General features: G+C 35.7%; 1 protein-coding gene across 1 annotated transcript; it reads left to right on the top strand.

Annotated features, from left to right (window-relative positions):
- Window positions 1–1,491: 1,491 nt before the first annotated feature.
- On the top strand, window positions 1,492–10,655 carry LOC149402115 (ADP-ribosylation factor GTPase-activating protein AGD4-like). Its single transcript, XM_089609163.1, has 19 exons — window positions 1,492–1,672; window positions 2,428–2,504; window positions 2,790–2,890; window positions 3,454–3,524; window positions 3,996–4,058; window positions 4,287–4,331; window positions 4,984–5,049; window positions 5,262–5,309; window positions 5,401–5,496; window positions 5,587–5,628; window positions 5,867–6,082; window positions 6,185–6,316; window positions 6,647–6,865; window positions 6,956–7,042; window positions 7,123–7,395; window positions 7,614–7,735; window positions 7,967–8,057; window positions 9,028–9,494; window positions 10,183–10,655. Exons 1-19 carry the CDS (start codon window positions 1,625–1,627, stop codon window positions 10,295–10,297), a joined length of 2,379 nt encoding a protein of 792 aa, XP_089465289.1. The 5' UTR covers window positions 1,492–1,624; the 3' UTR covers window positions 10,298–10,655.
- The last annotated feature ends 1,849 nt before the right edge of the window (window positions 10,656–12,504 follow it).

The following is a 12,504-nucleotide window of genomic DNA, read 5'->3' as shown; positions in this document are numbered from 1 at the left end:
GCGCGACAGAAATTTTTGTCGCGCAAAGTCTTGATTTATTATTTTTTTTTTTAATTGATAATATATGATAGTATACGATAATATATGATGGAATACAATGATTTACGATAATATACGATAGAATTAATATATTTTTGGGCATTTTGAGTAATTGAGATAATTTACGATGATATACGATAATTTACGATGGAATACAATAAAATTCATAATTTTTCGGCATTTTGAGAGGTTAAGGTCAAATTCACGTGAAACTCGTCCACCGTAAGCTGTCATAGCTCGTCAGAGTCCCTCGTATCTGGTCGAATTTCATTGTATCTCGCCGGAGTCAAGTATGAGAAAGATGAAGTGATGAATTGAGAGGAGAGAGTGAAAGGAAAATATGTTTATTCGATGTGAGGGACATTTTTGTCCGATTTTGAGTTAAAAGTACAATATTGGATAATTTATAACTAATAAGTTTAGCCTTGATATTTTACCTCTTTTTAAGTTTATTTTATGAAATTTCTCTTTTTTGAGGAGGTATATACATAACCTTGTTTGTAGTGAGAGTAAAATAAATTATAGTACAATAATATTACAAGTTCTGCGCGTGATAATGAGAGATTAGGAAAGTGATATATGTATTTGAAATTTATGGCAAGAGTGTCAAGTCTGAAATCGGAAAATTAAATATATCAAATACAACGTTCATGATCATTGTCTGATTGTCATGTTATCTAGAGACTACCAATTCTAACTATGCTGATGTAAGTGTAACATTGTAACTCAACCACATGAATTTTAAAAAAATGTATGAATCTCTATCCGCATATAAACACTTATTTTCTCCCATTAAATAACTAAATGTGTTATTTTTTTGCTGTTCAAGGATGAGAACAATTAAGTTACTGTGACAAACTGCGAATTTATTATTTTAGGGAAATGATTTGTGGCACAACTCACGATCCACAACGATCCACTCAGAAGTTGACACGTGAAAGTTGGTGGACACGTGTCAACCTCTGAGTGGATCGTTTGTGGATCGTGAGTTGTGCCAAATAGCTTTACTCATTATTTTATGTGCGTGTGTATATGGACTCTTTGATGTTCTATACGGCGAGATGTTCTCTGCAGAGAAAGTTAGAGCACATTGGCTAGTAATGTGATTAATCAGCAACTTGATTTCCAAATAAAATTGACTAGTGATTGTAACGTTGTAAATGCTCTTTCTCTCTCAACGATTTGGGTGAAGAAAAATAGAGGACTATATGTAAATATTGAAGTGTCTATCTAAATTTTTAGCATATTAATTAATATATTCCATGAAATTCCTATGAATTAAATTGCTTCAAAAGCAACAGCAGTTAGGTTGTCACGTCAAAGGTAAATTCGTCATTTGGAGTTCTCTGCCGTTGGCAGGTGCGAACAGAACAGTTGGACTTTCATGATTTCGCAACTGACGGTTTAATAAACCTGCTAACGAAATGACTAATATACCCTCGCAGCCTCCATTTTTCTCTTAACGATCCGCTGCTTCAATACTCTCACCTGCTTCTCTTCTCTCCCTCTGGATCTCGAAAAGAGAAAATAAATAATAATAACAATAATAAACGAGTAAAAGGAAAGCTCGGAGAGATCAACAACAATGGCGGCCTTTATCAGGCTCGATGATTCCCCAATGTTTCAGAGTCAGGTAATGCATTTATCGACTGATTCTCTTGCATATATTCATACAGATGTGTGTATAAACATATATTATCTCCCACGAATTTTTTAGTTTTCGGAGCTTCAGTTAATGGAACTAGGATTGAGTTGTTAGGCGAGTTTCAATTCACGAGGTTGTGAATTCCCTGTGCTAAGACGTATTTATGAATAAGTTCTCTGTGAACCAATTCGAATTTGGTATCACTTGCTTAACTGTTAATAATCTTGTTAGGAGTGGTAATGGGATAACATTTTAGATTAGACCTGATTCCATTTATCTGTTCACTAAAGATCTAATATATACTCTTAAGCCCTACAATTTCCAATTGAGGAGTGGTTAATCGGTAAAATTTTGATGTATGTTAGAAACTCAACAGGGCACTAACAATGGACCAAAATCTCAGAATTGATTCATAGGGTAAAGTACAATTCACAGAAATTGTATAGATAACAGAAACTACCGTAAATCAAAATAAATATATGAACGATACACCAAGTGTTTGATGAGCTCAGCTCAGTAATGAAAATCTCTGCCATTGTTCCTGTTATTCCCACTGCAGTGAATCGCATTAACCTACAACTAACTCTTTCTCTGCCCACAAATGAATGTACACGGGTTGATGGGAATGCTCATTCCATGAGTGAGATTTGGGTGGCTTCTCTAGTGTTCTTGAATGGTGGTTTTAGATGAGCAAACAGTTAAACAGAATCTTGAAATGATAATCAGACTGTTCTCTTTGACAGATTTGTTCTATAGAGCAGACGGCCGATGAGCTGAAAGATCGCTGCCAAAGATTTTACAAAGGGTCCAAGAAGTTTGTGTAAGATACTAGCGACTCCTGGCCAGCTAATTTTCTTACTTGATTTTACATTTTGGTTTTATCATTTTATGAACTTTTAGAAGACTTTATATTGGATTCGAATCGGTTTATACTGAGCTTATCTGGTCCTCTTCATTTTCTTGCTTATGTTTGTGTGTCAAGTTTGCTAGTGTTTTTTTTTCTTGCTTCTAATTTCGTACATACTTACTGGTCCAAACTATAGTGAGACAAAATATGGGAGGCTATGTACACATTCCTAACTCGCAATCTGTTTAATATTTTCAGGGCAGCGCTAGGAGAAGCATGCGATGGGGATACGATTTTCGCCGAGTCTCTGCAAGAATTTGGCGGGGGAACTGATGATCCCGTTAGTGTTTCAGTTGGAGGTTGTTTAGAATCTGCCTTTTAGCATTTTTCTTAAGAATGTTATCGTGAATTTTCCATTCATGAATTTCCTTTCTCATTTTCCATTTGGTCAAAGAGTGATGACTTAAGTTCCTTCAGAACAAGATATTTCCCAAGGAATTATTGTCACCAACATGTGATGAGAGTTCTACTGAAAAAAAATATTTAGGCAGATCTAAATTTGAATCTATTATCCTTACAAATACGCGCGCGCGCGTGAGCGCATTATAATCTTGCCTTGTTGGATTTTTTTCAATAGTGTATATTTTTTAGTATTTGGAATAATTTTCTATAATAATAATAATAAATAAATTCAAAGTTAGCAAGTATATTTTTAACCATCAACTGATAGAATTATTGATTGAAGGTGATCGTTTTGTATGGAAAATATCGATATCTGTCCAGTAAGAAGTAGTGTGTTGATAATTATCTAATTGAGTTCTTTGGTACCTGTTTGATACAAATAGAATTTACACTTATGATCCCTATAGCTGAAATTGATAATCAGAAAGAAATTTCAATTGATCATATACATTTGTTCCAGGTCCAGTAATGTCCAAATTTATTTCAGTGTTTCATGAGCTTGCTACGTACAAAGAGCTTCTTCGTTCTCAAGTAAGTACTCGATTTTTCAGTAGCTGAAATCTTCCTCCAAATTATTCAGTAGAAATTAAAGGCTCGCATAGGATGCCCGGCATTACATCACAAGGCATTTACTTCACAGTACAGCAAGTAGATAAAACAGAATAGCTTTATGGATGTTTGTCCTTGAAAGTAATTTTTTCCCCGTCTCTATGAAATTCAAAGTCCCAGTCCTCGTATGAAAGGTATTAGGTTTTAACAAGGGTCTCTGTGAAAGCCAAATATTTAGCATCTGTTTAAACTCATGAAGTCTTCAACGGGTTGTGGCATAAAGAATAATTTTGGTATTGTGTGTCAATATTGATGTTATCCTGTCTTCCACAAAAATAATTTGAAATTCCAAAGTAATTATTACATGTAAAAAAAACTGTTTAGAAGATCACGCTGATAAAAAAAAAAATTAGTTTCAAAATTCCAGATCTCATCCGTAAATTTCTCTCCCAGGTAGAGCATGTCCTAATTGACCGGCTTACAAAATTTATGACAGTGGATCTGCAAGATGCAAAGGTAATTTTTCTGGAGTTGTATGTTTCCTTAATGAGAGGGCTATATCTACAATCCTCTTTGTGACCTCTTTTTGCATGAACCTAAGAGTGTCCGTGTAGCCTGTTGTTATTCTTTGCTATGCTCAAATTGTTGTGGCTGTGGCCTAATGTTTTGTTCTTTTCTCTGGTCTTTATCTTAGACGAAACTGTTCTCTCTATTTTCCTGATTGTATCTCAATTATTTATATAGGATTCTCGACGACGCTTTGACAAAGCCATACATGCTTATGACCAGGTATTTGATATATGATGTCAATAACTTTTGATTTTTGCCTTTCACATATCTCATGTTGGAAAGCTGTGCGCAAAGACATAAACTTTGAAAATGTCTCTTCTATTTTTATTTTATTAAAGACAGGATTTATGAAAATTACTGCCTTGGAGTCGCTCACAAATAAATAAATAGCAAAAGCAAACCGAAAAAAAAACCTGACAGAAAATCTAGTTCATTCCAGTTTTTGCTTCTGCTTAGCCACGTATTGGGTCATTTTGCCTCAATTAGGAAGCCCTTGTAGCATTATATGAGAATTCCGTAATAAAAGAACTTTTGTATTTTTAAGGGGGTATTTCTGTTTGGAAAATTCGAAGGATATGGAATAATCATTGTATCACCCTCTCTGCTCTTGGTGTCATGTACCGATTTAAGATTTTTGTTGTCCGTTCTCATTTGATATTGATGTAGAGCTCTGTGGCTCATCATGGAGTTCTATCTCCAAATATTTATATGACAAATTTATTGTTTCCAAAAAAAAAAAATGATAAGACTTATGACTGCTCCTATGAATCTTGTACGAGTGGTTTTGTAATTCTACTCGGTATATCCTGTGTAATTAGATAGCTTTCAAAAATATATGCAGATCATGCAACTGATTTTTTTACTTTTCTAGGCTAGAGAAAGGTTTGCATCACTAAAGAAAAATGCACGGGGAGACATTGTTGCAGAGCTGGAGGAGGTTAGTCTCAACTTGATTTCTTAATTTTTATTTTTATTTTTTTAATTATATATTATGGTGTATTTGAGAACATTTTTGTATTTCCGAATAAAAAAATCAATTAATCTGGATATTTTGTAGTTGATTTGTACCAAGAGAATCTATATAATCTCATGACAAATTTAAACATGCATCTGCGAATTGCCAATTGAGGAACTGCCCTTCTGTTACAGGATTTGGAAAATTCGAAATCAGCATTTGAGAAAAGCCGCTTCAATCTAGTATGCCTTCTGAGTTATGGATTTTTTTTTTGTCTCATATACACATTTTTTTTTCTTGTATAAACGTTTTTATACAGTTTAAGGACTGCAGGTAAATGGACTAATGAATATCGAAGCAAAGAAAAAGTATGAGTTTTTGGAATCTGTTAGTGCAATTATGGATGGTCATCTACGATATTTTAAACTGGTACGCTGTTGCAATTTTGTTTCGCATCTCTTAGATGTGCATTTATATTATTCTTGATCAATTAAAATCAGACCATTCATTTTGCCGTAGGGTTATGAGTTGCTGAGCCAACTGGAGCCATACATTCACCAGGTATGAATTACTCAGCCTAGAACAAAAAAAACAATCAGGTCAAACTAGAAAGTAATGATGCTTATGTGTTAACCATTGAAATCGAATATAATATTTTTTCTCCATTGTGACTACAAATCCAATCCACTACAAAAAAGAATGACCTTGCTTGTCAGCTTCTATATTCACCATAACGACTTAGGTAAATTGATAAGGCTCTAGTTTCAACTGATACTTGTCCGATATTTCCTGAAAACAGGTATTGACATATGCACAACAATCTAAAGAACAAGGAAAAATTGAACAAGATAGACTTGCCCAACGGATTCAAGAATTTAGGACACAAGCAGAGATGGATAGTTTAAGAGCTTCCAGCAATATAGAGCCTCCTGTCGGTGTCGACGGCATACGAGTGCTTGGTATGAACTCTTACAAAGGTGTAGAAGCAATAATGCAGTCCAGTGCAAATGGAGAGGTAATGTTTGGGTTAGGATTTTTTGTTCATTGTAATAGCGTAATTTTTTTTTTTATTTAACATAATATATTGTTTATTTCTAAGATTCACTCATTGCTTCAGGTCCAAACGATCAAGCAAGGATACCTACTGAAGCGGTCTTCAAGTTTGAGGGCAGACTGGAAGAGGAGATTTTTTGTCCTCAACAGTCAAGGGGACTTATTTTATTACAGAAATAAGGGTACCAAACCCACGGTGAGTTATTCTACAAAATCTTCTCACAAGAACTGTAACGACTTTATTTCCTCTAGCAACTGCTCCTATTTTATTTAAAATTCATATTATTTACAGTAACTCCATGGTCTGTCTTTATGCCTTTGTTACTAAATCAAACCTTCCAACTTCATACATACATACATATATATACATACGTACATACATATACATATATATACATACGTACATACATATATATATATATACATATATATATATATATATGATATAATTAATTCTTTTTTATTTAACTATTCAAATTTAAAATGCGCGGTTTGTCTGTTTTTCTTTTGATCTGCACTGTCACAGGGCTCCCACTCACATCATTTTAGTCGTCCAGCTGAAAATAACAGTGGTATGTTTGGTAGATTTCGTTCAAAACACAGCAGAGGAGGATCAATTAATGACGACACACTAAGCTGCCGAACTGTTGATCTACGTACCTCAACAATTAAAGTAGATGCAGAGGATACAGATTTACGGCTTTGCTTTAGGATAATATCTCCTGTGAAAACTTACACTTTGCAGGTAATATCTCATGGCAGATTTCTGTTCCTAAAAGAAAAAAATGTTTTTGGATAATACCAACATGTTTGACTTTTCTTCTTATTTGGTCAGGCTGAAAATGAGGCAGATAGAATGGACTGGATTAATAGCATAACAGGAGCTATTACATCTCTTTTGAATTCTCAATTTTTTAGTCAGGTTTACCTCCTAAAAGCTCAGCGAATTTTCGCCATACCGTATGAAATAATAATTGATAAAAAATGTATTATCTTCTGCAGCCAAACCATGCAGCAACTAATTTTGAAACAAAAAAGTCTGCTGGTGGTGCTTCTTGCAATTCTCAAACCCTAGATGCCCATAAAACACTAGAAGATGACCAGAAGTTAAACAGAGAGGAATGTGTTTCCAGTATTCTCAGAGAAGTCCCTGGAAATGATATTTGCGCAGAGTGTAGTACTCCTGAGCCTGACTGGGCTTCTCTGAATCTCGGTATATTATTGTGCATCGAGTGCTCTGGTGTGCACCGTAATCTTGGTGTTCATATTTCAAAGGTGGGGCAGAAAGTTCTGTTTCGCAACAATAGATAGAAACTCCGAACTTGTTATCTATAGAAGAATAATTCAATTCACCCTTCTTTATCATCATTGTAACTGCAATTTCAATGACATAAGCTTTCCGACATTATACCTCCAAAAGATTCAGAGTGAAATGCAATTCACATAGTTTACCAACGGTTTACACCAGTGCTTTCCTAACAAAAGACCTACAGGTGAGATCACTAAGGCTTGATGTCAAGGTGTGGGAGCCAACGATCTTGGAGTTATTTCGCAACTTGGGTAATTCTTATTCAAACTCTGTATGGGAGGGATTGCTTCTGCTCGAGAGTATACAGTAAGTTCTTGAAGGATAAGAAACTATAAAGTTTGTTACCTCATTTCTAGATTACATTCTTGAAAGTTCTGATCAATGATTATTTCTGCTATTTCACTTGTAATGTAATATTTACCTCATTTACTCAACTATAGACTGGTATTCCTCAGGGGTTGAAGCTGTGAAAATAAAATGCTTCTTTGTTGAATTGTTTCTGTGTGAATTTACCTGAGTATTCATAATCTGCTGCAGATCTAATGACACAAATCCTCTAATCACTGCTATCTCAAAACCATGCCCCAAAGATGCTACTCACGTGAAGGAAAAATATATTCAAGCCAAGGTAACTGCCATTTTTTTTTCTGACTAAAATTTTCCATTATTTAGCCTCAAGTTTTTGGTGTGGTATCATTGTTCTGTGTTTAATACCTGACAGTAAAGTAACTGTCTACAAAAATGTTATAAGAAGTGTGCTGAAAAGTATGGCAATGCCTAAAATTTAGCAGTGTATCCAGGTTTAGAATCTGAGTTCTCTAACTTGCAGTACTGTATCCAGCCTAATAACTGGCTTCATAAACAGGTCCCACTGAAAGTTGCCTTATGGCCTTTAGAATCCAACTTTCCTAACATGCGCTGCTTTCAAATGTATTACCATGAAGCCTGGCATTTATAGTTAAGAAAAAAAAAGGATTTAGCTCTTAGTGAGTATCTGAGCTTATCAGACCGTAAAGCGTATTTCACTGACATTCAAAGTAAAATGAACTTACTCCGGGAAGTATATTGATAGAACCCTGTTCTGAGCAGCGTAGTAACAGAGAAGAAATAAAAGGAAAATAGCTGTTTGTAATGATAAAACGGGATACAAAGGGTAACCTGGCCTTTCGAGAGGACCAGTGCTCTCCAAGGGAAAATCCCAAACCTCACTAATTGACTCGATGCCTCTTAATTCCTCATTCTTTCCTTTTATAGCTACAGTTTAATGAAAGTAACCCTTGACTTAACAATTAAGAACCTACAGTAAATGATAAAAAGCCCAAGGATAATATGGTCTTATCATTTATCTCCAATAATATTGTATTGTTAACTACAAAATGAAGGAAATAGTGCAAGCCAAGATAGCCTCATACTCGTTTTGTTATGCAGTTTAGTATTTTTAGTTAATGGCTTCTTCCATGAATTATTTACATTCTTGAAGATAAATGTTTGCCCTAATCTTTGTATATCCATGTCTGTCTTTTCATTTGAAAAAAAAAAAGGATTTCACTGAAAAATCTGCATGATTAATAGATTTTCTTCTTTTCTTTTTGTTATAGTATGTTGAGAAACTAATGGTTATCAGAGACGAATCTCTTGCTGACATGCCTGCTCGTGCCGCAAGTGTTTGGGAAGCAATACAGAGTAACAATGTAAGAGAAGCGTACCGACTCATTGTGGTTTCAGATGTCAGTGTCGTGAACACCGATTTCGACAGTGCTTTTCCCGTTATCTCACATCACCACGTCGATGCACGAGAGTCCAACTCGAGCAGTGAGAGCACGACAAGAAAGAGACGGCCCGACCCAGCAACCTGTGAGCGGATCGTCAACTCTGATGAGCCAGGGAATTGCCTTCAGGGCTGTTCGCTGCTGCATTTGGCATGTCACGCAAGAAATCTTTTGATGATCGAACTGTTACTACAATTCGGAGCCGACGTTAATTGGCGGGACTTTCATGGAAGAACACCTTTGCATCACTGTATATCCAGCAGGGAAAACTCAATAGCCAAGTTTCTACTTAGAAGGTACATTTACTGCTGATGAGTCGAGTCTGGCTTCAGTTTTACTTCAGTTTCTGCTGCTACAGTCTTAGCTTAGCTTCACATAAGCCTTTTACACTGAGAAAACTAACAAATTCTATATCATCGACTCTTGGTCTGGAACCTGTGGAAAAATGTGAAAATGTTTAGCATTGTTGTTTTGTTCTGATTGGGGAAAAAATTGAGGGGAAATACGGTGTAAAATGTAGAATTAATTAGAATGTGGATTTCATTTTCCTCTCCAATCAGTGGAAAACCAAAAAAACCAAGGAATGCAGCACATCTTGCAGGATTACACTGTCTCACAATTGTCTTTCATTTTCTCTCCTCTCTCACTTAGATTTTTCTTTGTTTTCCTTTTTGTTTTCCAAATTATTTTATCACATCCAACCAAAATGAAAAACTAATAAGAAATCTACCTTTCCTCTCAATGCTTTATGAATTTGATTTCCTTCAAATCTTCATTTTCCTTGGTGAACTCCAGATTCCAAACAGAACCCAATAGAGCCAATGCATAGTTTTGTACATCCCATACTTTACGTTCGGTGCTTTTCTATCGGATTGTTTCCTAGGAAATATTTCTCCATAACTTTGTCATTCTTTGATTAATATATCATCTACAATTGCTCAATAAATGTAAGGTTTTCCAACTTTGTTCTCATTGCTTGCACAGAGGCGCAAGGGCATCAATAAAAGATGGAGGTGGGTTAAGTTCACTTGAAAGGGCAATGGAAATGGGAGCGATAACAGACGAGGAGTTATTCATTCTTCTTGCTGAATCCGAGTAAGCCCGGGATCAATAAATCTGCTTACTAACTTTTCATCATTGTTGGGAACACAAATTTTCTACATTTTTTTTTCTCTCCTTACATGTTTTATCTTGAGTTGTATTTTTATATATATATGATCAATTATGATTTTTTTTTTCTCCCGTAGTATTTTTATGGGAGAATTTAAGCTTCATTTGGATTAGCTGAAAGTGAGTCGCAAAAAATATACATATCCTGTTAAATTAAAGAGGAATCTCTTTTCTTGTATGAAAGCGACTCTTATTTTTATTATGTAATTATGTACGCTGCTCGGCGCTAATGTTATCAGTAAACTGATGTATGGCGATTAAAATCCTTTATATTACGAAATACTAACCATGATCGACGACTTTAACTAGTAATGAGTATATATAATATATGGCGATGATAATTAAAGAGATTTCGTGACCGATTTGTCAGAAATTCTCTAATTTTCGTGACCGATTTGTCAGAAATTCTCTAATTTTTGTGACCGATTTCATTAAAGGTATTACAGTTTTTTTTTACAGCTCATTCACTAATAAATCTGTAAATATTTGCTTTATGATTGATTTTAATAATGTTGAAAGGATAGTATTCATGTAAATTATGCAACTATGAATTAATGACAGCTTTGTCACGACGATGAGAATTTTAATATTAATTTGTAAAATAAATTAAGATTAGAAAAATGAAATAGATGTAATATAGTAGATTTTTGCATTGAACAATCATAAATTATTAAAAGAATTAATGACTTATTTGCCTCTGGAATTAAGACAACGATGAGAATTTTACCATTGATCTTTAAAATCTCGATCTTTTTCCCTTTATATGTGGTGTTGTTTCAGTTTAGTCCTTTGTCTATTTTTTTCTTATCTGCCAGCAGTTAAATAAGCATGTGTTTGTCACATGATAGACAACATAAAGGTATTTTTCGGTAAGTCCAATATATATATATATATATATATATATATATATATATATATATATATATATATACTAGTAATGGGTACGCGCTACGCGCGAATGATCGTAAAACGAAAACAAGCAAGTTCGAAGAAATTCAAATCGTTGATGAATTTTTTTGGTAAAAGTATGTGTTAATGCCTGAAAATGGATCAACACGAAAACTGGTCCGCGGTTCGGTCTAGGGCCGGACCCTATGACCGCGCGGTGGTCGAAAGGGGAAGTTGTCTCGGCACTTGTCTTTTTTCCCGATCTTTCATTTTTTTTTCCCTCTCTCATCAATATATTTTGTATATATTTTTATTTCAACTTGAATCCTGATGTCGCCAGACAGCGACAGTGGAAGCCATTTTTTTTTCCTTCCGATTTTGATTTTTTTTATCGAACATAATTCCACTTATATATAATTGATAAAGTATGAAGTAAATGACATGGAGACTTTAAATATCATGAACATAAGATAATTATATACTTGTCATTTTCAAGTTCAAAATGTTGTTAAAAATACGACCAACCATCGATTTTTGACATATCGCAAAATCTAATCTAGATCGACAACCGAAACATGTGGGTAATACAAAAAAAAAAAAAAAAAACTTCAAGAGCAGCCTACATTCTATATCTATAATCAAAATAGTGAATTCAAGGACAAGTCATAAAAAATTAAAAAACAGAGTTTGATTTCAACAAAAGTAACACTTTTTTTTTTTTTTTTTTTTTTTTTTTTTTTTTTTTCTCTTGAGCTTGGTGTTCAGATCTTGGGCCTGGAGGTCGAGCTCGCCTTGAGGTCGAGCCTGGCCTGGAGGTCGATCCTGCCTGGAGGTCGAGCTCGCCTGGGGTCGAGCTCGCTCGAGGGGGGGGGGGGGTCGAGCCTGCCTGGAGGTCGAGCTCGTTTGGAGGTCGAGCTCGCCTGGGGGGGTCGAGCTCGCTTGGGGTCGAGCTCGCCTAGAGGTCGAGCTCGCCTTGAGGTCGAGCCTGGCCTGGAGGTCGAGCCTGCCTGGGGATCGAGCTCGCCTGGGGGTCGAGCTCGCCTGGAGGTCGAGCTCGCCTGGGGGTCGAGCTCGCCTGGGGGTCGAGCCTGCCTGGATGTCGAGCCTGGCCTGGAGGTCGAGCTCGCCTGGGGGTCGAGCTCGCCTGGAGGGCGAGCTCGTCTGGAGGTCGAGCTCGTCTGGAGGTCGAGCTCGCCTGGAGGTCGAGCTCGCCTGGAGGGCGAGATTGTTGTGTCTGGCTATTGTTTG

Source organism: Urtica dioica, chromosome 3 (assembly GCF_054948205.1).
Source record: "Urtica dioica subsp. dioica isolate 48M chromosome 3, U.dioica_male_clone48M_v1_H2, whole genome shotgun sequence".
Classification (NCBI taxonomy): domain Eukaryota; kingdom Viridiplantae; phylum Streptophyta; class Magnoliopsida; order Rosales; family Urticaceae; genus Urtica; species Urtica dioica.
The sequence above is the reverse complement of the archived record's forward strand: the minus strand, read 5'-3'. Positions and strand labels throughout refer to the sequence as shown.